At 45.0% G+C, this 27134-nt stretch overlaps 2 protein-coding genes and 1 long non-coding RNA gene across 3 annotated transcripts in view; 1 reads left to right on the forward strand and 2 right to left on the reverse strand.

The window, feature by feature from the left end:
- The window catches only part of LOC132383845 (uncharacterized), a 405546-nt gene that overhangs the window by 307070 nt on the left and 71342 nt on the right, over nt 1–27134 (forward strand). The window lies entirely within an intron of this gene.
- On the reverse strand, nt 745–27070 carry LOC132383908 (uncharacterized). Its single transcript, XR_009508795.1, has 3 exons — nt 26971–27070; nt 17223–17334; nt 745–993 (listed from the first exon to the last, which is right to left on the reverse strand). It is a non-coding gene; the product is annotated as an uncharacterized LOC132383908 (long non-coding RNA).
- On the reverse strand, nt 5674–6070 carry LOC132383888 (histone H2B-like). Its single transcript, XM_059955088.1, has one exon. The coding sequence runs from the start codon at nt 6068–6070 to the stop codon at nt 5696–5698; it is 375 nt and encodes a 124-aa protein (XP_059811071.1). The 3' UTR covers nt 5674–5695.

Genomic DNA, 27134 nt, shown 5'->3' on the forward strand with positions numbered 1-27134 from the left:
GAGGGAAAGGCTCCATTTCTGTAATCAAAAAAGGACTTTTAAATACATTTTCTACCATTTGCTTTGGTATGTGTTGATAGTTTTTATTCAAATAATCAATTTGGGTTTTATTTTTGCTATATAACAACATTTCTCTGAATACATACTTAATCAAAGATTTGAGGAGATGTTATGAGGAAGCAGATTCACTGGTTTCATATGTGAGATAGAAGACACTGATCAACACTCACAAAGTTCTTGACGAACTCAGCAGGCCAGGCAGCATCAATGGAAAAGAGAACAGTCGAGGATTCGGGCCGAGACCCTTCAGCAAGACTGGAGGAGACAAAAAAAGATGAGTGGTAGAATTAGAAGGTGGAGAGAGGAAAAGGAGAAGCAAGGCGATTGGTGAAACCGGCAGGGGCTGGGGTGAAGCAAACAGTTGGGAAGTTGTTTGGCAAAAGAAAAGAGGGAGTCTGATAGGAGTGGACAGATGGACATGAAAGAAAGCAAAGGGAGGAGGAGAACCAGAGGGAGGCGATGGGCAAGCAAGGAGATACGGTAAGAGAGGGAACAGGAGAAGAGGAATGGTGAAGGGGGATCCATACCGAAATTTCGAGACATCCAGGCAGGTTCGGACTGACTGGCGGAGCAAGCTGGAAAAGCTGGATAGTCCTTCTTTGTTCCTGAACTAAAAGTTGAAACTGCCGAAAATACTTCGCAGGCGAGGCAGCGTCTGTGGAGAGAGAAACAGAGTTCACAATTCAGATCGATGACATTTTACAGCTCCGAGCTCGCAGGTAGACGGACGGAGTCTCACCGAGTCTATGCAGGGTAGCCTGAGCTGGGTGAAGGCACGGATTTCCCTCGCACTCTCCTTTCTGACTCTGTTGTGTTCTCGCACAGGTGTAAAAACTCTGAACTAAACACCAAGTATAAACCGGGCAATGAGGGGCAATCCCAGTAATATTAACCGTTTACTGTTCACTCTTCCGCATTAACGTATGATGAAAACTGTTGATAGAACAATACAAAATATATACAGTATTTGTTTCCTTCTTGGCATCATATCTTCATCATAAATACTTGTAAAAAGAAAACTACAACAAACTATATTTGATTAAAGTACAACATACAGTCAGAATCTGCCTAAGCCATCAACTGTTTTAAATACAATTCAACACAAACTATCCGCAATTCATTAAATAACAAAGAACATAAAGATTATCAACCGTCATTACTTTTATGAGAAATAACAGTACTTTTTTACTTTAACATATCGATTATCTTATGAACTTACGGCGTTGCTTCTATGATGTTTCTAGTGCGTAGAAAGAAAACTTTTCTCGCGCTTATCCTGCACACATAAGCTCCCTCCTTCCTGATTCTCCAAATCGGTATTTTCCCACAGGATGCAGCGAAACTGGGTGTGACATCATCGAATTCCGCGATATAGCACAGACAATGAATTTACTTTCAACAACCTTAACTTTAACTAGAAAATTATTACAAACGAATTACTAAAGCGAAAATATAATACAATAAACGAATGCCTTCAGGGGAACACACTCCACACCTGTCCTTTGTAAGGTCACTAAGAACATAATACAAACTTCAGTCTCTAAATCAGTCCTTAGATAAAAGTAGAATGACTTTTGCAACTGGCCATTGGTAAGTTTTCACATCACCTTGCTTAACCTTCCTGACATATTCATCCTTCCCAGGGAGTGTGGCAGTGATTCTAGCCATTGGCCAGCAGTTGCGGACGATCTGCTTGACTCTGAGCGGTACTAAATCTCCAACTTGAAGATTCCTGCGAGGCTCTGTCCACTTTTGTCTATGTTGTTTTACGTATTCAGGCAACAATAAATATATGTGTTCGGCAAGGGTTTCTTATAACAAACAATACGTTTATTAAACACAGAAAACAAACCCACCAAAAGTAAACAAACACTACCGTAACCGGAAACAGCTGCTGAGCGGCAGCCCAAACAGTTCTTAAAGTGATATTCCAAAAAAAGTTCTTAAAAGTGGTATTGCCAAAAGTTCGATATGCTCACAGTCCATTTAAAAGGAGAGACTTTATAGGACGATTTAGGTTCTCTTTCACGTCGCTTGCTTCGATCCCCGACGTCGAACTTCACACGAAGAATTTACCAAACAGAACGGCTTAAAGGCACTGACCTTTCCTTCTCCACTACCTTCAATCCTTTCTAGTTAAACCTAGGGATTAAGACGAAGATAGTCAACGAAATCCTTCCAAATAAGGATCAAACAAAGGTTGGCCCCGTTTCACCGTAGAAAGCGATTCTCCTCGATCTTTAACTTCCAACTTCCAATCTTCACTCTCCACTAATTTCGAACTAACAGGATCGTAAAGAACCTGCTGGCAATGACCTCTTAAACTTTAGGCATTAAATAAAAACTTCATCTTTCAACTAAACTGCGTCAGCACTTAAAACACGCAGTGGCATGAAGTCAACCTGGCAAATCCAGCCACGAACTGCCCCTCCTCACAGGGTGGGGTCTATCTTTTATAAACTGTAGAAAAAAACCGTCACATGATCTCTACTGGCGGGACAATGACGTCACCACCATCACAAGACCATCACCTCAAGTCCAGTACAGATTCAACCCCAGTCACGTGACAAGGGCTCCACTGTCATGTGTCACGAGTACGTAACAGTTGCAACAAAGTGAGATATTCATGTCTCCAAAGAGACCAGAACTGATTTGAGAGTGCCTGAACCTGTGTCCATTGTTTTGTGTACAAATTATTATCCTAGAAGTCCCCAGGTGGAGGGGGAGATCCTGTCTTCTGCGGAAGGAGCATTAATGGAGAGAGTATGAAAGGGCTTTCCAGGTCAGAAGAGACAGGTAGGCGTGGTCGTGCATTTATATTGGATGAAACCTCTGCCATTAGTGTGCACAGTACTTCGTGGGTCAGTCGGGTGCGTTGCTGCAGAAACACTGAATCAAGAATCCTTCTGGCGATACCAATCATCCGCTCCCATGCGCCTCCCATGTGAGAGGCGTGTGGTGTGTTGAACTCCCAGTTGCATTCCTGCTGACTGAGGTACCTTTACACCGTCTTGTCCATCCCGAGCCCCTTGGACGCTCCAACAAAGTTCGTGCCGCAATCAGAACTCAACTGCTTTGCAGGGACTCTTGGTGCAAAGAAGCGCCTGAGAGCATTAATGCAGCTGGATGTATCCAAAGATTCGATTACATCGATGTGCACCGCTCTCGAACTCATGCAGCTGAACATATTGGCCCACCACTTGCTCTCTGCTTGTCCTCCTCTTGTGCGTCTAGTGGTGATAGTCCACGGACCAAATACATCAAGCCCCACATATGTAAAAGGAGGGCAGGCTTCACTGCATTCTGATGGGCGGTCCGCCATACGTTGAGCTTCCATCTTCCCTCGCAGTTTCCTGCAGGTTACACATTTGCGGAGTACTGAATTGATCAGTGTTCTCCCTCCTAAGATACACAGTCCTGGTGCCCTGATTGCTGCTTCCATCAGGTGACGGTCCTGATGCCTTAACTGTTCATGATGATGGCGAGAAAGCAGTAAGGACACATGGCTGTCTTTGGGTAGGATTACTGGGCTCTATTCTGCAGCTGAAAGGCGACAGTCTATTAACCAGCCTCCAATGCAAATTAGATCGCTCCTCATGATGGGGTTGAGTTTCCTCAAAGGGCTGTCCTATGGTATTGGTTTATTAGCTTGGAGGGCCGTAAACTCCCTTGCAAAAGCTGCTCTTTGAGTTGCTTTAAGGATGACATCCTTTGCCTGGGCCAATTCGTCAGCAGTGTACCTACGTGGGATATGAAGCTGTTTTAGATCCTGAAGTGAATCTCTCTAAGCCTCCCATCTGTTTAGCATGTCTTCTGGTAGGGGAGTATCCCAGTTGGAGGGCTGAGAGATAAGTTCCCTGAGATGGGCTCTTCCTTGGATCGTAACTGTTGCCAGTAGACCCAAGGGATCAAAAACACTGTTGACAGTGGAGGGAACTCCAAGGCGGGTGAATGGCTTGATCATGGTAGGCACGGAGAACGTGAATGTGTCAGTTGTAATCTCTCAAAGGAGACCCACATTCCTTTGTATGTGTATGTTTTTTCCCATCTAGATCTAGGACTTTGATTGCCGGAGCACAGTCATCGTGTGGAATTGCCTCCATTACTGCCTGATAGTTTGATGCAAACTTGTGCAAGTGGAGTTTTGACTCAGCGAGTGAGGCTTGTGTCCGTCGGAACAGATCGATTGCTTCGTCTTCTTTCTGTAGTGATATCAAGCCGTCACCGACATAGAAGTGCCTTTCTACAAACTTAACGGTGTCATCGCCGTGCTCCTGTGCGCCCACTCTCATGGCTCTTCGCAGTCCATAGATGGCCTCGGCAGGTGATGGACTATTGCCGAAAACATGGTCTTTCATCCGGTACTCAATGACTTCCTTGTTCTTGTCATTGTCCTTGCCCCATAAGAAACGGTGGAAATTGCAATGGTCTTCCTGTACTAAGAAGCAAAGGAACATCTGCTGGATGTTCGCCAGGATTGCGACCTTCTCCTCCCGGAAGCGCAGCAGGACTCCGAGAAGAGTATTGTTGAGGTCGGGGCCTGTGATGATCACGTCATTAAGGCAGATACCAGCGCACTCTGCACTGGAGTCGAAGACTACCCTGATCTGATTGGCTTTTCTGGGTGGTAAACCCCAAATGTTGGGAGGTACCAGGACTCCTGACCTTCTCTCAGTGGCGGTGCAACTTCAGCATGTCCGTTAGCGAAGATCTTCTCCATGAATGCTGCGTATTGATGCGGCATCTCAGGTTTCCTTTTCAGGGTTTTTTGCGAAGACGTGAACCGCTTGACTGCCTGCTCTTTGTTGTTTGGCAAGCGCTGGCATGGTTCCCTGAAAGGTAATGTGGCGACCCAGTTATTTGCTTCGTCTCTGAAGACTTTGGTGTCCATTATTTTTAAGAAGACGGCGTCTTGTGGTGATGGAGCAAGTTTATTATCATGTTCAGATTGAGCGAAGACTGACTGTCCCAGCGTCTTGTCAGTTACTTTAGTACACTTGTTAAAGCTCTGTCGTGCTTCCTTAATATATATGTAGCTTGTGCAGGGTTAAAAAATTGAATGGCGGCCACTCTCTTGCACATTGGCCTTCAGTATGTTAACTGTTAGTTTGTGTACATTGCCAAGGCACATCTCTTCTATCATCACCCAGACCAGATCCAGTCGTTGGGCAAAGGGGTCGTCGTGTGGTCCAGTGACCTGCTCCCTAAACTTGTGCACGTGGAGAAAATCTTTTCCTAATAGCGGGAGTAATTCTGATTTTGGATCCAGTTCTGGGATATGCTTGGCAATGTGGTGGAGATGTGGCTGGTGTAACACTGCACTTGGCGTCGGGATCTCAGTGCGGTTATTCAAAATTTCATTGCACTCTAAGAGCGGAGGGAGACAGATGACAACGTTAACATCCAGAGTTTGTTGATAAGGTGATGAGAGAAATTGATGAGGGTAGGGTCGTGGATGATGAATAACCGATTTCACCAGGACATTTGACAATGTCTCTCCTGGGCGCATCAAAAATAAATTTTCAAACTTACCTCAAATCCATGTCTCAATATTTTGTAACTCTTTTAATGAAACCGTGAGTGGCTCTTAAAAGAGCTTTTGATTTTCCCGTTTGTTTTGTCAGTAAACTTGACTTCACTTGGAGCTGGTGTACTTGGTCACCGCCTTTGTCCCTTCGGACACGGCGTGCTTGGCCAGCTCCCCGAGCAGCAGCAGGCGCACGGCGGTCTGGATCTCCCAGGAGCTGATGGTGGACCGCTTGTTGTAGTGAGCCAGGCGGGAAGCCTCACCCGCGATGCGCTCGAAGATATCGTTCACGAATGAATTCATGATGCTCATGGCCTTGGAGGAGATGCCGGTGTCGGGGTGAACCTGCTTCATCACTTTGTAGATGTAGATGGCGTAAGTCTCCTTCCTCGACCTCTTGCGCTTCTTGCCAGTCTTGCTCGCCGGTTTGGACAGAGCTTTCTTGGCGCCCTTCTTGGGAGCGGGTTTCGGTGCATCAGGCATTTCCCCTTCGGCTTCAAACACAATAATAAGCAGAAGCTGTTCCGAGCCCGGACTAAATAGCCAGTGCCCAAAGTGGTATGTTAATGAGGATGGGAACGCTGAGCATTTCCATTGGCTGTTTGGAGAAATGACTCACCAATGACTCACCAATCGGATGGGGGATGGGAAGCGGCGCCAATGTGTGGCGGTTACCGCTGTCGTTTAATACGGGAGGAAGTACAGAAGGGCAGAGACAGGCGGGGGTGAGGGCTGAAATTGAAAAGGGAAACGCAAATTTCAAAAGCAGAATGAAAATAAAATCAGATGAAATATTGTAAAATTAAACACAAAGACATTCAGTTCATGACAGGGCAGCAGGGGAGCGAAGGAGAGATTTGAACATTTCAATATAAAGTTCAAATCGAGCTTATTTATGCACAGGTGAAAGGAACAACGTATTTGTAGCAGCATCACAGACACGTTTCATCGGACACAACATTGACAAGAATAACTGGAATTAAATATGAATTATACCAACATATTCAAATAGACAGAGGACTATCAGAACAAAATCAAAATAACAAAGAGATTATGTGGGCAGTCGGAGAATCACCCTTTTGTCTTTCTTCATCTCGTCACTCTCGATTCAGAGTCAGGCAACACTGCCACTTTGATCTGGCCCATGCCTTCATTCACCAGGTCCAACACTTGCCCTTATTGGATCTTCCCCCTACTTACACTAGTAATCGTGTTTGTGAGTGTGTGACCAGGGTTAGAATGGGTGGGTGCACCTTCTTAGTATTAGGTTTGACGGTAGGGCTAGTGGATGTATATGTGGGGCTGGGAGAGATAAGGCTGTGGAGTTTAGTATGATGAGTTATGTGGAGCTATGGTGGAGAGGGTAGTGGAGCCACTTTAATCTACCCGATGCCTTTCATTAATGTGGCCTGACCACACTTGGCTTAAAGAACCTGGTGTGCTAAGGGATACATCATCAGTACTGCAACCTGGGGTTATTGGGGGTTTCAGGTCGTTAATCATGAGATTCCTTTGGCCAGGTGACCGAGCCAGGGTTGATCAGACCCAGCTTGTGTTTAGCCCATCGACCAAGATAATGACAGGCATGTTGTGGATATTTTAGACCTTGTCCCTTGGCTGTATTTTGACCATTTGTAGAGTTCAATGTTCTGAGGCCTAGTAATCAGGCTTTACCTCCAAGTAAGGTTCAACTTCCATACTTTAAATTTACATCTGTCTTTATTTTGTATCTGTCTGCCTGGGATCGCATGGGTTAAATTAACAGTGTTTACTGCAGTACAAACTAGTGATTAAGGTGTGCAGATTCACCCATAATTCTAAAGTATAAAAACCTCCGAAATCCAGAACTTTTTCTGTTAACATGACGTCACAAATGGAGAATTTTACCACAATTAATTGGCTTGTCATATGAAGAGCCTTTCATGGCTCTGGGCCACTCTTCCCTGTAACATCGATTAAAGAAAGGTTACCAAATTGAAACTGATCAAATAGTGCAAGGGCTTCATTGAGTGGATGTGGAGAGGATTTTTCTAGTGCTGGGAGTGTCTAAAACCAGCCCACACAGCTTCAAAATAGAAGGACATCCTTTTAGAATGGAGATGAGGAGGAATTCCTTCAGCCAGAGAGTGGTGAATCTGTGGAATTTTTTGCCACAGGCAGCAGTAGAGGCCAAATCACTGTTTACTCTTTGTCATACAGGCTACCTGTACTGATGAGTTCCTCCAGCATCTTGTGTTGCTTTAGATTTCCAGCATCAGCAGATGCTCTCGTGTTAGTGATTTACGCCTCATTCTGAGGGTTTCTTTCCTCAGTTATGGAATGCTCCTTCAGGGGAAAGATGCTCGTTGCCTGTTGTCTGTCACATCCTGATCGAATCTAACAGATTTCCTCATTTTCTCATTAACTGCAGGGAATATAGACTTAGCCCACTCCTCTCACATAACCAACCCTCCATCCCTGGAACCAGTCCAGTCAGTGTGGGGAACAGTCACTGCGCTCCCTCGAATGCAGGGATATCCTTCCTGAGGAAGTGTGACCAAACCCGGACATTACATTCAAGGTGTGCTCTCACCAGGGCCCTATAGAATCCAGTGAGACATCTGTACCCCTCTTCTCCACTCCTCCTGGATCACAGAACAAAATAGTGTTTGCCTCTCTCATTACTTGTTGTATCTGCATGTTAACTCAAGTGATTTGTTTACAAGGACACCCAGGTCCCTCTGAACATCCCCATGTGGAAATGACTCTTACAGTTTGATCCTGGGAATGGGTGATCTCACATTTCCCCACATTCAGTTCCATCTGCCCCATCCTCAACCATTCACTCTCCTGTCGACATCCCCCAAACCTTCTCACTACTGACACAGTCCATCCCAATCTGCCACAGCAGCAGACATACTCACTGAATTATGCAGCACAGAAACAGGCCCTTCAGCACAACACATCCATGCTGACCAAGTGGACAAAGAAAACCATTGTCAATTACCTACGTTTGGCCCATGTCCCTGTGAAACTTCCCTCTCCACAGTGCAAGAGATATTGCAATGGTGCCCACCTATACCATCACTGGAAGTAATTTGTTCCATGTAAATAGCGCATTCTGTGTACAATCCCGCTCCTCGTGTACTCATTTAATTCTTCCCTCTCTCACTTTATGCCTGTAATCTCTAGCTTCCAACTCCATGACCCTGGAGATAACAGATTCACTACTGACCATATCAATGTCTGCCATTATTTTATCAGCCTCTCTAATGTCATATACACTCTGGTGAGAATGTTCCAGTCTATCCAGCCTCCTGTTAAATCCCTTTTGCACCCTCTCTAGTTTAATGTCACCCTCTGATCACTGGGCAACTATAACTGTACGCCGTGCTCCAAGAGTAGTTTCCCCAAGTTTGGTAGAGCTGTAATGTGACGTCACGGTCCAGTGCCCAATACTCTCCCGATGAATGCAAGTGTGGCAAACACCACCTTCACCGTCCTGCCTACCTGTGTTTACACTTTGAAGGAATTCGATATCTGCACCCCGATGTCTCTCTGTTTTACAGCACTCCCAGGGATCGACCATTCCCCACGGCAGTTCTGCCCTGGTTCGTCATTGACAATGGAACACCTCACGTTTATCTGTCATTCCTCAAATCACTGACCTCATTCATCACCGTCCTGTTGTATTGCTGGTTACATTTTTTTCCACAATCCACGATATCACCAACTTTAGTGGCATCGGTAAATTTGCAGATCCGGGCATTGATATTGTCAGCCGAGTCTTTAATAAATGAATTGCCGCAGCAGACTTGACTCGATCCCTGAGTCACACTTTTGATCACAGGTCTCCAGTCGAAACGATGACTTTGTCTCCTACCACCAGGCCAATATTGTAGCCACTGCCCTGGATCACGGGATCTCTCCTTCCAGACACGAGCCTCGCCAGTCTGAAGCTCGCAGGCTTTTCCTTGCAGCGATACACACAATGCCGGAGGAACTCAGCAGGCCAGGCAGCGAGAAAACAGCCGACGTTTCAGGCCTGGACCCTTCACCACGATCTGCAGTTTCCTGTGTTCGGTTTTCCTCCGATCCCAAGTTACTGCATAACATAACCCATCCTCCAATCCTCTTCCACTACTCCTGCCCGAGAAGGGCGCAGAGAGACAGGAGTGGAGGAGACAAAGTCAGAGTGACGGACAGAGCTGAGACCGGACTCTCAACTTCTACACCCGTCAATTTCCAGCGGTTTATCAGAAACACAGAGCTCCTGAGAGAGGAAAAACTCCCTAACACACCACGTACACACTGAAGGAATTCTAGGAATTTACTGGCGGTCGGACTTCATCCAAACGGAATACAACGTTTTTGGCACAGGATTAATTTCAAATCGCCCGCCAATTTCAGAGCACCCAGCTTGGTTACATTTCTTTAAAATGATTTACCATTAATATTATGACGGATTATACAATGTCAAGTTTCATTTAATGCATTTAATATCTAATTCATTCAATTAAGATTTAAATGCATAATTACGAAATCCGTTCTCGAAACGAGTGAACTGCTTTCTGTCCGAGACGGATAAAAGGATTAAGATCGATCTTAATACATTCAGGGTTTACGGTAATCACTGACTGGAACGGCATAATCACAGGAATATTTCAAGCGGAACAGATTAATCTGTTTCAAATGTAACTCAGCTGACTGTATCGATAAAAATAATTAAAAGGTTGTGGACACGGCTCCGTCTGTGAGGCGGTGGGTGGCTCTTAGAAGAGCCTTTGTTTTGTGCTCGGGAGGAAGTGGGAGTATTTCAGCCGCCGAACCCATAGAGAGTCCGGCCCTGGCGTTTCAGAGCGTACACCACATCCATGGCAGTGACCGTCTTGCGCTTGGCGTGTTCAGTGTAGGTGACCGCATCCCGGAATCACATTCTCCAGGAAAACCTTCAGCACCCCGCGGGTCTCCTCGTTGATCAGACCCGAGATCCGCTTGACGCCGCCACGGCGAGCCAGACGCCGGATGGCCGGTTTGGTGATGCCCTGGATATTATCACGGAGCACTTTACGGTGCCGCTTCGCTCCGCCTTTGCCCAGTCCTTTGCCTCCTTTCCCTCTGCCGGACATGATGCTGCTTCACTCAGGTCGCTGCTCAGTGACAAACCGACTGCTGATGTCTCCTTTTACACACAGCGCCCCGACCTGCCCGAGAAATGCGCAGAGACAGAGGCGGGGAGGGGAGGAGACAGAGTCAGAGTGACGGACAGAGCCGAGAGCGGCCTCTCATCGTCCAGCTCCGCCTTCACTTTACCACACCCACCAATTTCCAACGGTTTATCCGCAACACAGCTCTCGAGCGGAAAAAAAACGCCCTCACACACCACGTACAGACCGGAGGATTTCTGGATGTTTGCTGATTCGCCTGCTTTAAATTATAGGAAGTGCTTTTCCGTTCCGCAAATCCCCGAAAACCTCGGTCTGTCCCTCCCCGGCCCCATGACCAGTGCGAGCGCCCTCACACACAGCAGTTGGTGGCCGAGGGTGCAGTCACTTCCAGTGATGAGAGGGTTAATTCATCAGAACAATTGTTCCTTTGGGTCGCGAGGGAAATGAAAGTCCGGTCACATAAAGTAACAGGATACATAGGCAGATATAAGGATATACAGACCTCACTTCTGGCGCCTTCTAAACCCCAGGTAAAGTGGTGGCTGAGGAGCTGGTGTGAGGTGGGTGGGGCTTCAGCTACAAAGCCTCTCGAAGGGAAGGTGGAACGGGTACATTGAGAGGAGAACTTTCTTCCTACTGCACGGAAGGGGTTAAACGAGCAGGGATGAGGTCCTACAAAGTGATTTTCGGGAACTCGGAAAAAAGCAGGACTTCCAGGATTGCAATCTCGGAATTATGACCCAAACCTTGTGCTGGTGTACTGACAATTCGATAATGCCTGCACTTTAATATGTTGATGATGATCTGATGCAGGAGGGAGGTCTTCAGATTCATGGATCAATGGACTCCCTTCCAGGCAAGTGGGAGACCGGGACAAACAAGGCCATTTCCATCTGAATCGGAGGGGAACCAATATCCTCACCAGGAGGTTTGATGGTGTCACTTGGCAGAGTTTGGAGTAGCAAGTGGGAGAAAGTACGTATGATAAGACAGTTTGAAAAGAACGAGAGCTAATAAAATTGCTGGGACTGATGGGCTGAAATGAGTTTATTTCAACATTAGGAGTAATCTGTTGTCGGAGGGATAGGGCTGGCAGCTCAACATTCCTGGGTTTCATTGTTTTACACGTGAGTTGGGGTAGGGTGGGTTTAACAGAAGCAGAGGTTACCCCACTGGGATTGTCACAATAAACTGGAAGGCTCATTTGCAGAGGCAATCTGCAGTTACACTGATAGGATTATCATATTGGACCCCAATGACCAGTGTGGGGACTTTATCTTCCCTAGAATTGATTGGATCTTGCACAAGATTTCTTCATTGATTCTGAAGAGTGTTTGAAACATTATGTACAGAGCCCAACCCGAGGAGAGAACAGACAGGAGGAATTAGTTTTGGGAAACGAGCCAGGCCAGCTGACAGCTGATTGTCATTGAATATTCTGGGATCTTATTTTTTTTCTTAGTGATGAGGAAGAATAAAATCAGATCTTGTATGAATTGCAGGAGGGCAGGTTAGTACGGAGTAAGACAGAAACCACGGGGCATTGATTGGGAGCAGCCACTGTCAGACAAGTCCACATCTGACGTGCGAGAGTTGTTTCAAGACCAGCAGATCCGAGTTTGAAATTGAGGTACAGGATTTATGCACATTTGGAAAGGCATGGCCTGATTAGGGACAATCAGCATGGTTTTATGTGGGCAGATCACGCTTGACAAAATTGATCGAGGTTTCGGTGGTGGTGATACAGATTATAAGATACAGGAGTAGAACTAAGCCATTTGGTGTATCAAGTCTGCTCTGTCATTTCTTCTTGGCTGATACATTTTTCCTCTCAGCCCCAATCTCCTGCCTTCTCCCTGTATCCCTTCATGTACTGACCAATCAAGAATCCATCAACTTCTGCCTTAAATATACCTAAAGTCTTGGCCTCCACAGCTGCCGCCTGTGGCAATGAATTCCACAGATGCACCACACTCTAAAGAAATTCCTCCTCATCTCCAATCTGAAAGGAAGACCCTCTCTTCTGAGGTTGTGTCCTCTGGTCTTAGACACTCCCGTCCTCTCCATATCAACTTTATCAAAGCCTTTCACCATTCAATAGGTTTCAATTAGTCATCCCTCATTGTTCTAACTTCCAGGGAATAAAGGCCGAGAGCCATCAAACACTCTTCATATGACAAGCTGTTTAATCCTGGAATCATTTTTGAGAATCTTGTTTGAAACCCATCCAATTTCAGCTCATCCTTCCTAAGATAAAGGGCCCAAAACTGCTCCCAATAATCCAAGTGAGAGCTCACCAATACTTCATAAATCTCAACATTACATCCTTGCTTTTATATTCTAGTCCTCTTAAAATGAATGCTAACATCATATTTGCCTTCCTCACCACAGACTCAACCTGCAAATTAACCTTTACAGAATCAGCACAATGACTACAAAATCCCTCTGCACCTCAATTTTTTGTATCTTCTCTCCACTTAGAAAACAGTCAACCCTAATATCTCCTCAACCAAAGTGCATGACCATACACTTCCCAGTTCTGGATTCCATCTGCCACTTCTTTGCCTATTCTCTTCATCCGTCTGTCCTTCCCTATTTCCTCAAAAATACCTGCACCTCCACCTGTCCCTTCATATCATCTGCAAATTTTGCAACAAATCCATCGTCAATTTGGATAGTTATGTGCACAGGAGGGGAATGGAGAGTTATGGGCTGAGTGCAGGTCGGTGGGACTAGGTGAGAGTAAGCATTCAGCAAGGACTAAAAGGGCCGAGGTGGCCTGTTTCCGTGCTGTAATTGTTATATGGTTATAAGAGACAGGTGGAGGCGCAGGTATTTTTGAGGAAATAGGGAAGGACAGGAAGATGAAGAAAATGGGTAAAGAAATCATTGACATATAACGTAAAAAGAATCAGTCCCAACATCTTGGTGCTTGATGAAGGCAAGACTGTGGACATGATCTCTATAGACCTTAGTAAAGCATTTGTAAAAGACCCGTGGGTTTCAATATAAATTGCAATTTCAATTCAGAAATGGATTCCGCATAGAAGTCTATGTCGGGCTGGAAGTCAGTCTACAGAGGTGATCCACAAGGATTGATGCTGGGAATTATGTTGTTTCTGATATATATCAATTTTTGGATGAAAATGTTGATGGGTGGTTTACAAGTTTACATGAGACAGCAAGATTGATGGAATTGTGGACAGTGTAAACATTGATCAATGCACACAGTGTGACACAGATCACAAACATATGCAGAGAAATTGCAGAAGGAACTTAATCTGGGAGGGAATGTGGTATGGCACTTTGGGAGATCAAATGAAAGAAGAAAGTATAATGTTAATGATTGACCCCTTCACAACATTGGTGAGAAGAGTGATCTTGGGGATCTTGGGATCCAGGCACATAGTTCACAGAACGTGGCTACACAACGGGATAAGGTGTACAGAATGCTGGTCCCCACTGGTCACTGTGTTGAGTATAAGAGCAAGGGAGTCACGTATTACGACAGGCACACAAACGCACGGTGAATGGACCATGTCCAGGTAGGTCGACTTTTGGCAGTATGAAGGATAAGAGGGATCTTGAGGTCCGAGTCCATAGGAGGCTCAAAGCAGCTGCACAGGTTGACTCCACAGTTAAGAAGGCGTATGGTGTATTGGCCTTCATCAATCGTGGGAATGAATTTAGGACTGGAGAGATAATGTTGCAGCGATACCCGGCCCTGGTCAGACCCCACTTGGAGTACTGTGCTCAGTACTGTTTGCCTCACTACAGGAAGTATATGCAAGCCATAGAAAGGGTGCAGAGGAGATTTACAAGGATGTTGCCTGGAATGGGGAGCATGCCTTATGAGAATAGGTTGAGTCAACTTGGCCTTTTCTCCTTGGAGCGAAGGAGGATGAGAGCTGGCCTGATAGAGGTGTACAAGAGGATGAGAGGCATTGATCGTGCAGATAGTCAGATACTTTTTCCTAGAGCTGAAATGGTTGCCACAAGAGGACACAGGTTTAAGGTGCTGAGGAGTAGGTACAGAGGAAATGCCAGGGGTAAGTTTTTTTAATCAGAGAGTGGTGAGTGTGTGGAATGGGCTGCCGGCAATGGTGGTGGAGGCGGATACGATAGGGTCTTTTAAGAAGATTTTAGATAGGTACATGGAGCTCAGTGAAATAGAGGGCTATAGGTAAGCCTGGTAACTTCTGAGGTAGGGGCATGTTTGGCACAACATTGTGGGCGGAAGGGCCTCTGTTGTGGTGTAGGTTTTTTTTTGTTTCTATGACTGAACAGGACTCCAAGGGTATTCAGTGACTTGGAAATTTTCTTGCATCAATCTCCAGATGTACTTTTCAATAAGCTTTTTTGCAGAGCTTCCTGGAGTGTTCTTTTGTCTTCATGGTGTAATTTTTGCTGCGATACTGACTACCAACAGTAGTGTAATTTTATTACAATCAATTGAAACAACTTGACTGCACATGGTGATCTCCAGTTAACTGATGAGGTAGCTCCTAAAACCAATTGGCTGCAGCAGTGATGATTTGGTGTGTTATATTAAAGGGGGTGAATACGTATACAGACAATTAATTTGTGTTTTATATCTGTAATTAATTTAGAGCACTTTTTAGAGATCTGTTTTCACTTTGACACAAGAGACTTCTTCTGTTGATCAATAAAAAAAAAAGCCAATTTTAATCCGCTGTGATTCAATACTGTAAAACAATAAAACATGAAAACTTCCAAGGGGCATTAATACTTTTCATAGGCACCTTACATGTCGGGACACTGATGAGAAAGGGGGAGGGAAAGAAGACACAGGGAGGAGTGGTCTGAAGAACCTCAGGTGTTCCTCCCGATGGGATAAAACACAAAAAGGGAAATATCAAAGAGAGATGAGAATGGAGCTGTGATTGTCATGAGAGATTTAATCAGAAGCAGATTCGAGTACTGCTGCATCGAGTAACTTTGTTCTGAGAGCTGGAACAACCACGATCTGCTGGTGGCAACCCATTCCAACTGAGTTTCCCATTCACATACCGGCATATCGGTCCCTTACAGCTGTCTTAACCGGTGATGGGGTGGTAATGGGACAAGCTCCTACTTCCCATTAAATGCTGCCAATGGTGTGTGCCTCAAATTGCCTCCGTCAGCTAAATACAGCTCCTGACTTTAACATTTGGCTTAGCTACTAAGCCCGACGGAACTGTTTCTAGTGTCGGGGGAAGGTGCAAATAGGTTTACTAGCATCATATAACCAACTGCTATGGACAGATGGGCTCGTCAACCGTGCTTGGCAGCTCATCTAGTGGAAGGAAAACCCTGACCTCAAACCTGGACCCTGGTGTTCACCCTCAATCTGTGGTCTGGAGTTCTCCCTCATTGTGATCACTTCTTCAGGGATCCTTCACCACAAGATCTCTCTGTAATCCCACCACATTACACAGATTACATCTGAAATGTCCTGTTCCTGGGTAAGATCCTGCTGTAAGAAACTGTCTCTGACCACTCCACAAATTTCTCTTCCACTGTACCAGTTTGATTAGTTTAATCAATACACAGACTGAAGCAAACACACATAAAATGCTGGAGGAACTCAGCAAACAGTCGACATTTTGGGCTGAGAACCTTCATCGGGATGAGACAGAAAGGGACAAAAGCCAGAATAAGGTGGTGGGGGAGGAGGACAAGTGAGTGGGGTGTGTGGTTTGTGGAGGGATAAGGATGTGAGGAGCTGGGTGACAGGCAGAAAAGGCAAAGAGAGGAAGAAAAAGTAATCTAATAGGTCAGAATGTTGGACCATGGGATGACGTGAAGGAGCTGGAGAACCTAGGAGAGATGATGGGCAGGTCATAAGGGCGTGTGAGGAGAAGTGAAGGGGTTAACTGGCAACAGAATGGGGGGAAATAAGTGGAATTGGGGGAAACAGAATGCAGTGATATCCGGAATTTGGAGAAATCAATGTTCATGTCATCAGGATTGGAGGCTGCACAGTCGGAATATGAGGTGTTGTTTGGCTAGCCTGTATTTGGCCTCATCGTGGGAAGAGAGAAGGCTACAGACAGACATGTTGGTGATGGCCCTCTGCTGGTCAAGGTCGAAGATGGATATTGTACCCTCACTGTGAAAGTCAATATGCAAGCCAGGGTACTACGATACGTAAAGCAAGCTGTTGCCCATGCAGTGGCTCCTGCTCTCCATGCAGCTGATGAATCCAGAGCAACCGCAGAGACCGATGGGGTCAGGCACCAGAGTGGTCGCATGATTACCAGTCTGCATTGAACACAGGACTGACAGGGAATTAGTGTTCACAGTGGAGACACAGCAAACATCCCACAGATATCTGATGGTGACATTTCAACATTGTGCAATAATGTGTAACAATTGCCATCACGAGGGAGAAGCTAACAGGAGAAAAAGCAAACATTACCAGGTCCCAATGACCGGCACTGAAGCCTGGAGAGAAAGTAGAGACACTGAAGTCTGTCAAAGCTCACTGTTACAGAAAGGTCCCAGTGGAGTTGAAAACCATTGTTGAAGAAGGGTGGAAGATAAAAACCAGGTGACTGTAGTCCAGTTAACTTCACTTCAGCTACTGGAGCCTATAATCTGTGAAGAAATAACAAGTCATTTGGAAAAGTCTAATGCATTGAACTAAGTCAACAGGGTTTACAGTCAGATTCACACAGCACAGATATGAACCCCTTAGCTCAAAAGGTCCACGATGACCAAAGTTCCCATCTGAGCTTGTGCTCTGTAACCCCCTCGCCACCACATTATGAACAAGGCTATTGTCCCATTTCCCTGCATTTAGCCCATATCCTTCAAAACCTTTCCTTTCCATCTACCTTTTTAATGTACCTGACTCAAACACTCCCCTTGACAGCTCAATCCATTTACCGATCAGCCTGCATGTGGAAAAGTTGCCCTTCAGGTTCCTATTAAATCTCATCTCAAACCAATGCCCCCAGTTCTTGATTCCCTTACCCTGGCAAAACTCTGTTATCTTTGACCCAACCCAGGCCCCTTATAATTTTATACACCTCTGCAGTATTGCCACTCATTCTCCAATGTTCCAAGGAAAATTGTCCAAAACAGTTTCCACTAATCAGTCCTTTGAGATCCAGTAACATACCTGTAAATCTCCTCTGCACTCTATCCAGCTCAATGCTGCCTGTCATATAGCACGGTCACAAAAACTAAACACTATTTATGAAATGCGGCCAAACCAACGTGTTGGACAACTGCACCGTTTCATCCCAGCTTCTATATTTGGTGCCCTGACTGAAGGCCGGTGTTCCAAAAGCCTCTTCACCACCCTGTCCATCTGGAACCTGGTTTTTGTCTCTGTAACTGGGGTTACAGAATGTTAAGTGAATGTTTGACAAACATACCAGAGATTTGAGACTTTACAGGGGAAGTTGGAGAAGTGGTGATTTTGGATTGTCAGGAGCCATTTGCCAAGGAGCCACACGAAAGGCTGGTGCACAAGACCAGATCTCCGTACTGGGAAGGAGGTGTGTTAATATTGACTGAAGACTGGTTATCATACTGAGACAGAATAACAGGTCTGTTTCAGGCTGGGATGACATAACTACTGGAGTGTCCCAGCAACCTGTTTTGGACACTCCATTATTTACTATTGATATTAATGACCAGGAGGAGTGGCAGAGAGTGAGGAATCCATGATTGTCAATGACAGGGAATGTGGTATGGGCATGTTCTGATTGGACATTTGGTCTCTCCAACAGGATATGGGGAAGCTGGTGAGTAGAATACTTGGTAAATGGAATTTAATGTATTAAGTGTGATGATGTAGTAGGAGGAATCAAAATTCACTACTATTTATGTGGAGATAAATTGTAAATGAGAGAAATAGAGAGGGGTCGAGGTGCTGCCTGCAAAACAAAATAGAAATGGGTGCAGTGAAGGGTTCATAAGACCATATATGACCAAGATTCAGAGGTGAATGGTTCATTGACATTTATTGCTGGGGCATTAGTGCTGCGAAACAGAGAAGTGTTGTTACAGTGTCAAATAAACACACAGTGACTGATTTTGGGAAGTTAAAGCAGGTCAAGACATACCCAGTGAATGGCAGGGCCCTGCAGAGCACTAATGAAAAGATGAACCTGAGGCACGGGTACATAGTTCCCGGAAAGAGCCAACACAGATAGAGAAGGTGGTGAAGAAGGTGCACGACATGCTTAGCTTCATCGGCAAAGGCTCTGAGAGGAGTTTGGACATCACGTTACAGTTGTACAAATCAATAATTAAACCACACCAGGAGTACACTGTGCAGTTCTGTTCACCACGAGAGGAAGGATGTGATTAAACTGGAAAGGTGCAGAAATGATTCACAGGAATGTTACCTGGACTGGGGGATTGAGTTACAAGGAAAGATCAGACCGACTGGGACTGTTTTTCCTGGAGTGAAGTAGGCTGAGGGGAGACCTGACACAAATTTTTAAAACTATGAGAGGTGCAGACAAGTAAGACAGTCAGAATCACTTCCCCAGGGTAGAAATATCAAATATGAGAAGGCACAGCTTTAAAATGCCAAGGTGAGAATTTAAAGGTGGTTTTCAGGGCAGGTAAGATTTCTGTTTCTGTACAGAGAGTGGTGAAGGCTGGGTTTGGTCTGCCATGGGGAGTAGTGGAAGCAGATACGATAATGACATTTAACAGGGTTTTAGATAAGCCATGAATATTCAGAGAATTGAAGCGCATGGATTACACGCAGGCTGAAGAGATTTAGTTTCATTTGGCATCCTGTACAGCACAGACAAAAGAAGGGTCTGTTCCTGTGCTGTACTATTGTGTGTTCTCGGTGAGCCTCAGTGACGGGGAATTCTTTAGCCGGGGTCACAGACAGGCGTATATGTGGCAAGGAGAGAGACTGCAAGATGGTGCATTACCAGCCTGGTACCAGAGCCAAGGATGTAACTGAACAAGTACAGGCCATTCTGAAAGGGCAGGGTGAGCAGCCAGAGGACGTGTCCATATTGGTTCTAACAAAAGAGCCAAAGTCCTGCAAAGAGATTTAGGGAGTTCAGGAAAAAGTTAAGCAGAGTCTCTTGGGGGGGGGGGGGGGGGGTAATCCCAGTGTCACCTGCTAGCGAGGGAAGAAATAAAAAGGTGGTTCAGTTTTATGTGTGGCTAACAAGCTGGTGCAGGTTAGTTACATGGATCATTGAGTTTTCATCAGGAGAGGCGATGGGAAGAGTTGACAAATAGACAATTTACAGTGTCTCAGGAGCACTACAAGTGTGAAGATAAACAAATATTAGAAGTAAGAGAAAGAATGAAAAGTTACCTCAAACAGTCTGACATGAGGGGTGTCATCACTTCCCCGGGGGTCAGAATGACTTCATACAGTGCTCCTTGGAGCAGCACAATGGTGTTAGTCTGTTACTGAAGATGCTCCTCTGTTCAGCCAAGGAGGCATGCAGAGGGTGAAAAACATTGTGCAGAATTGTCAGGATTTTCTGTCTGGTCCTTTGTTCCACCATGGCCTCCAGTGTGTCTAGTTTGACTCCAATAACAGAGTCAGCCTTTCGAATCAATTTATTCTCAGATGGCATCACCCATGTTGATGCCACTGGCCCTGTACACCACTGGATAGTTAGGCCAAGTTAATGAACACAGGGGCACCAAGGGGCAGAAGTGTGTTTGAATCAGTGCCTAGTTAATCCAAACGTACTTAGAGTCTGAATTAGTACATGGCACGGAGATTCAGCCATTACAGTGAAGGGTAGGACTGGGAGCTAAGCATTCCAGGATTCAGATTCAGACAGTTCAGAGGGAGGTGAATGAGATTGGGGAGCTGTACTGCTGATCAGGCAGAATGTCACAAATTCAAGGTCATCCCGGAGGCTCATCCAGTGAGACCATGTGGGTGGAACTCAGGAATGAGAAAGGCGCAATCACTGTAATGGGATTATACTGTAGGGCTCCCGATAACCAGTAAGAGTGAGGAACAGATATTTTGGCAGGTTATGGACTGACGTAAAAACAACAGAGTATCTATAGTGAATAAACTCCCCAGAGTGACTGGGACTCCCTTATCATCTGAGTCTTGATTGGGGCATTATTTGTTAAGTGTTTTCAGCAAGGTTTCCTGAAACAGTATGCAGATGGTCCACCAGGAGGGAGACTTTCTTGACTTTGCCTTGGGAAATATGGGACTCACCAGATTGTGGTAGGAACAACCAGTGTTCAAAGAGGAATTAGACAGGTCCTTCAGGGGAAATAACCAGCAGAGCTGTGGGGACAGAGTGGGAAATGGGACTGTGGAAATGTTGTAACAGGAGTTGGTATAAACTTGATGGTCAAATAGTCCAGATCATCCCAGAATGATCCTGTGATCTGTAATAGTCTGAAAAAAATTATTCTAGTCACCGGTGAACCTTCTAAGCTCCAGGGTGGACAAGATCAATTGTGTAATAAGGACACACTTCGGTAAAATCACTGACACCATATTCCAAGCACACTGAGCTGAAAGAGCACAGCACCGGCCAGTGAGGACACAGACCAGTCCAACACCCGGCTCTCTACTACAAAGTTCAAAGCTGTAAGTAAATGTATTATTAAAATACATTTCTGTCATTGTATGCAACCCCGGGATATATTTTCTTTTGGGCATACCGTTGGTTTGTTAGAGCTGTTGGGCAGGGTATAAACTAATTTGGCAGGGGCATGAGAACTGGTGTAAAAGGACTCAGGACAGTACAGATGGTAAAGGAAGAAAATATAGCATGCAGTCACACTGTCAGGAAGAGTGAGCAGATGATAGGACATAACTGCAGCCAGCAGAGGGATGCAGAATCAATAAGGGTAGCAAATCCAATACTTGTAGCGTCATTCATCAATGCACAGAGTATAAAAAATAAGGTGGATAATCGTATTGCCCTCTTACGGATTGTCATGTATAATGTGATCATCACAGAATCACAGATGAAAAATATTTATAGTTGAGAGCTACATGCCCAATTTGACATATCAGAAGGACAGAAAGGTAGGCGATGGGGATGGCATGGCTCTGCTGGTAAAGAATGGTATCAAATCAGTAGGAAGATGAGCCATAGGATCGGAAGATGTTGAATCATTGCGAGTAGAGTTAAAAAAAACTGCAAGTGTAAAAGGACGTTGATTCAGTTATAAACAGGCCATCAACAGTTGTTTGAATGTGGACCACAGATTACAACAGGAAATAGAAAAGGCATGTCAAACGGGTAATGTTATTGGAGATTTCATGGGAGATTTCAACATGCAAGTCGACTGGGAAAATCAGGTTGGAAATAGATCTCAAGAGAGTGAGTTTGTTGAATGCCTAAGAGATGGCTTTTTAGAGCATTTTGTCATTGAGCCTACCAGGGAATCAGCTATACTGGATTGTGTGTTATTTAATGAACAGGAGGCAATCAGAGAACTTCAGGGAAAAGTACCCTTAGGAGGCAGCGATCACAGTAACATTGAGTTCAACTTGAAATTGGATAGGGTGAGAGTACAGTCTGACATAGCAGTGTTTCAGTGGAGTAAAGGTAGTAGCAGTGGTATGACAGAGGAGTTGGCTAAAGTAAATTGGAAGGAGATGCTGGCAGAGATGGTAGCAGAGCAGCAAAGGTGAGAGTTTCTGAGAAAAATGAGGGAGGTACAGGATAAATGTATTCCAGAAACAAATAAATACTCAAATGGCACAATAGTACAACTGGTTCAGCTCGCTTCTCCACTCTGCACTGAACTAAGCATCTGTGCACAGACTCTCTTTGAGCATTTCAGTTCAAAACGCCACAGAACTTACTTGTGTTTATTGTTTGCAGGATTTGTCTTTCTTTCTGCACATTGGGTGTTTGATGGTCTTCTTATTTTATTAGTGGGTTCTTTTCACTTCCTTTGTTTTATGGCAAACTGTTTGAAACAAACCTCAGTTGCAGAATGTTTACGTACTTTTGATAATAAATTTACTTTGAACTTTGATTCAAAAACGTGATGCTTGAGGGATAAAGTAAGGACAAAAATTTAACAAAACTTAAAACTGAATCTCCATTAGTTACAGGCCAGGATGCAGAAACGTGGAAAATGATAAATATTCTTCCTCTTTTTAAGAACTGCAATAGGGACAAGACAGGAAAGTATACCCTGGTGATTCTTACATTCGTGGGAGGGATATTACTCGAAAAGATATTTAACGATAGGATCAGCTCAGGCTTTATAAGGCATTGGTCCGATCACACTTGGAGTACTGTGAACTGTTTTGGGTCCGTTATCTAAAAAGCTAAAAGTTCGTAGAGGAGGTTCACAAAAATGATCCTGGCAATAAAAGGATTAATGAACAACGATTGTTAGATGGCTTTGGGCCTGTACTCTCTGGACTTTAGAAGAATGATGGAATCTCATTGAAACCGATCAGATATTGAAAAGGCCTAGAACAGAGTGGGGAGGGTATTTCCGATAGTGGGGCAGTCGGGGACCACAGGGCACAGCCTCATAATACCATTAGAGCAAAGATATGGAGTAATTTCCTTAGTAATGGGTAGTGAATCTGTGCTGCCGATGTCAGGATGTTTTTCTTTGACCAGAGTTCAGCGATTAACACCATCATTCCCACAGTCCTGATCAATAAGGCACGGAACCTGGTCTCTCTGCAATTGGATCCTCAACTTCCTAATCTGGAGACAACAGTCTGTGCAGATTGGTGATAAAACGGGCTAATCCCTATTGACATCAATGGATCTGGGGTTAAACGTGATTCTGGTCCTGACTCTGAATTCATCCCCACAGACGGATGTGGCCAACTTATTGGGTACATTGAAAGTGGAGGTTCTTGATTGTGGGGGCGGGGGCAGAATAAGCGTGTTTGAGAGTGTTAAGAGATGTGACATGATCTCTTATTCCTGGCAGAATGGGGCAGCAGACATGATGGGACAAATGGCCTAATTCTGCTCCTGTGTCTTATGGTCCGCTGGTCTCGGAGCAGCTGCAGGACATTTCAAAGGGAAGGTTGCGCAGCCAGACACCGTGGTGGACGATGCATGTTGGTAATAGCAACGTAAGGGGGAGGAGGGATCTGGTCCTGTGCAGAGAATTTAGGGAAATAAGACAGACAGACATACTTTATTGATCCCGAGGGAAATTGGGTTTCGTTACAGCCGCACCAACCAAGAATAGTTAAGAAATATAACAAAATAAATCCATAAATAATTAAATAATAAGTTAATCATGCCAAGTGGAAATAAGTCCAGGACCAGCCTATTGGCACAGGGTGTCGGACACTCCGAGGGAAGAGTTGTAATGTTTGATGGCCACAGATAGGAATGACTTCCTATGACGCTCAGTGTTACATCACAGTGGCTGAATGTACTCCTGTTCCTAACCAGTACCTGATGGAGTGGATGGGAGTCATTGTCTAAGATGGCATGAAACTTGCACAGCATCCTCTTTTCAGACACCACCATCAGAGGGTCCAGTTCCACCCGCACATCATCACTGGCCTGACAAATAAGTTTGTTGATTCTGTTGGTGTCTGCTACCCTCAGCCTGATGCCCCAGCACACAACAGCAAACATGATAGCACTGGCCACCACAACCTCACAGAACATCCTCAGCATCGCCCGGCAGATGTTCAAGGAACTCAGTTTCCTCAGGAAATAGAGACTGCTCTGACCCTTCCTGTAGTCAGCCTCATGGTACTTTGACCAGTTCAGTTTATTGTCCATTCGTATCCCCCCCCCAGGTATTTGTAATCCTCCACCATGTCCACACTGACTAAAAAGTAGTAAACTCTGTATTACTCCCAGTGACACTTGTTAGTGGGGTGAGATATAGAGAGGTACCACTAATGAATGTGTGGCTGAGATGCTGGTGCAGGGGGCAGAGTGCTAGTTTCATGGATCAATGGGACATCTTCTCGGGATGGGTAGGCAGAAACTGTTCACCACCTAGGGTCTTTTAGGGAAAGACCAGTTTTCTTCATACTAAAACTGCACGGAATAGTTTTGTTTGTGACAGGGCGGAGGTTGAAAGGGAATCTGAAGGTTGAGTTGATGCAGGTGGATAAAATTCCGTGAGGCATACAAAGGTTATTGAGACAGAGACTATTTCTAGTGGTGTGGCTGTCGAAAGGGAATAGTTGTAAGGTGATAGGGGGTGATTTAAAGGGGATCTGAAGGGTAAATATTTGACACAGAAAATAGCTGGTATCCCGAATGAGCTGCCAGAGGAGGTGGTGGAGGCATAAACACACAAAGTCTCTGTTGATGAACAATTTCCAGGAACCTTTCATTACTGTGTTCATCCTGCCCTGGTTTAACTCCCTGGTGCTGGGTCCTTTGCTGTTTTTCCATCTGTATGAACGATCTGGATGAGAATGTGGTAAACTGGATCAGCAAGTTTGCAGATGACACCATGATTATGGGGTATGATAGACAGCAAAGGCGGCTAGAAAATCTTGATGTGGGATGTGGACCAGCTGGAAGAATAAAGCAGGCTACAATCTGGAATACACTGTCTGAGGGGTAGTGCAGGCTGGTATTTCAGAACCATCAGGATGAGCATTTGAATCTCCAGAGCAGGGTAGGAGACAGAACAAGTGCTAAGTTAGTGGAGACAGATTCTCGATGGTCAGTATAGACATTCAGAAACCACTGACTGTGAAAGTGCAGTGGGAACCTGGAAGACAGAACTTCAGGACGGACATACCCAAAACACTCAGAACCCAGGACAATGCATTTTTGTTGGACAAAGGTATTAATGCATTAGGGTTAATAGTGTATCAACCCCCTCAAAAGGCTAGCAAAATGCACCCATTCCCCGTGCTCCAGTAACAGTACTTTTAAATGGGAATTTGGTGAAGAACGCTGGTTAATATTAAGAGAGATGGCAGACAGCTTGGTCACAATGGAAGGATGCAAATATCTTCTCAGAGGATAAGGGGTTCAGTGGAACAAGCTCACAGCTGAGAATGAAGGTAACAAACCCCACTGCAGTGGAGCACTGCTGTTTCCAGGGTTGTCCAGGGCAGAGACAGACCCTCTGGCCCATCACATTTATGCTCCCCCATCACACACAGCTATACTAATCCCACTTTCCTGCATTAGTTTCATATTCCTCCAGGCCTTACTCAATGAAGTACCTGTGCATGTGTCCCTAATATTGTTACACAGTTCCCTGTATGTGGCAGCACAGGTAGATAGGGTCTACTTGCCTTGTCAGCTAAAGAACTGCTTCTCATTAGAATTGTACAAAACTGCTTAAAGACAGATGTAAAGGGGCTCTGAAGGGTACATACTTCACACAGAAATAGCTGCTATCCTAAAGCAGCTGCCAGAGGAGGTGTGGGGGCAGAAACCCACAAAGTCTCTGTGCTGTCTTTACGACAGTTATTTAGTTTATAATATTTTCGCTTAGTAATTCATTCAATAGTATTTTCTAGTTAGAATTAGGAGTGTTTAAAGTATATTCATTGCATGTAAAATATATCGGCATGCGATGTCGTCACATCCGGTTTCGCCGCTTCTTGTGGGAAAACACCGGTTTGAAATTAGCGCGAGGGTGGGGGCTTTCCACGAGGCTCACCTGAGTAGAAGTAGTTTGCAGGCATGAGAAATCACAGTGAGAGCAACGCTGTAAGTTAATAGATAATCGATATATTGAACTAAGATGTTAATGCCGATCCTGTTAGAAGTAACGACGGTAGATAATGTTTATGCTTTCGTTAGTTAAAGAGTCGCGGATAGTTTGCATGGAAGTGTATTTAAAGTAGTCAATGGAGCAGGAAAACTCTCCCTGTATACTGCACCTTAGTGTAATGTAGTTATAGTCACCTTTGCAAGTATTTACACTTGAAATGTGATATTAAGGAAGGAACAAATACTGTATCAATCTTGTATTGTTTTATCAACAGTTTTCACCATATGTTAATGTGAAGAGTGAACAGTAAATGGTTAATCTTACTGCGATCTGGTTTGCATTGGCTGTGGTTTATCCGGACGTTAAATTCGGCGTTCGTTACACCCGAAGGAGAACGTTACAGTCTCTGTTCACTAAACATTCTCAGGAACCTGTCATTCACTGTGTACATCCTGCCCAGTGATTTATACAGAACTGAAACCGTCCCTTCGGTAAAACTCATCCACGCCGACCAAGTTGTCGACCTGAACTCGTCCCATCCACCTGCATTAGGCCCGTGTCCCTCTCAACCTTTCCTATCCACGTAACTGTGAAAATATGGTTTAAATATTGTACCTGAGGCAGGGAGCCGGTGCGGTGAGGCGCTGACAGACACTCACTGTTCCGTGGGCAGGATGAGGAAAGGCCATTCCCACAGTGGAGCCAAAACCCAAAGTAGAGATCGAATCCACTTTACTACAACCCCGTGCCCACCATCCCGGACCGTTCCCCAGGTAACA

This window comes from Hypanus sabinus, chromosome 31 (genome assembly GCF_030144855.1).
Source record: "Hypanus sabinus isolate sHypSab1 chromosome 31, sHypSab1.hap1, whole genome shotgun sequence".
NCBI lineage: Eukaryota > Metazoa > Chordata > Chondrichthyes > Myliobatiformes > Dasyatidae > Hypanus > Hypanus sabinus.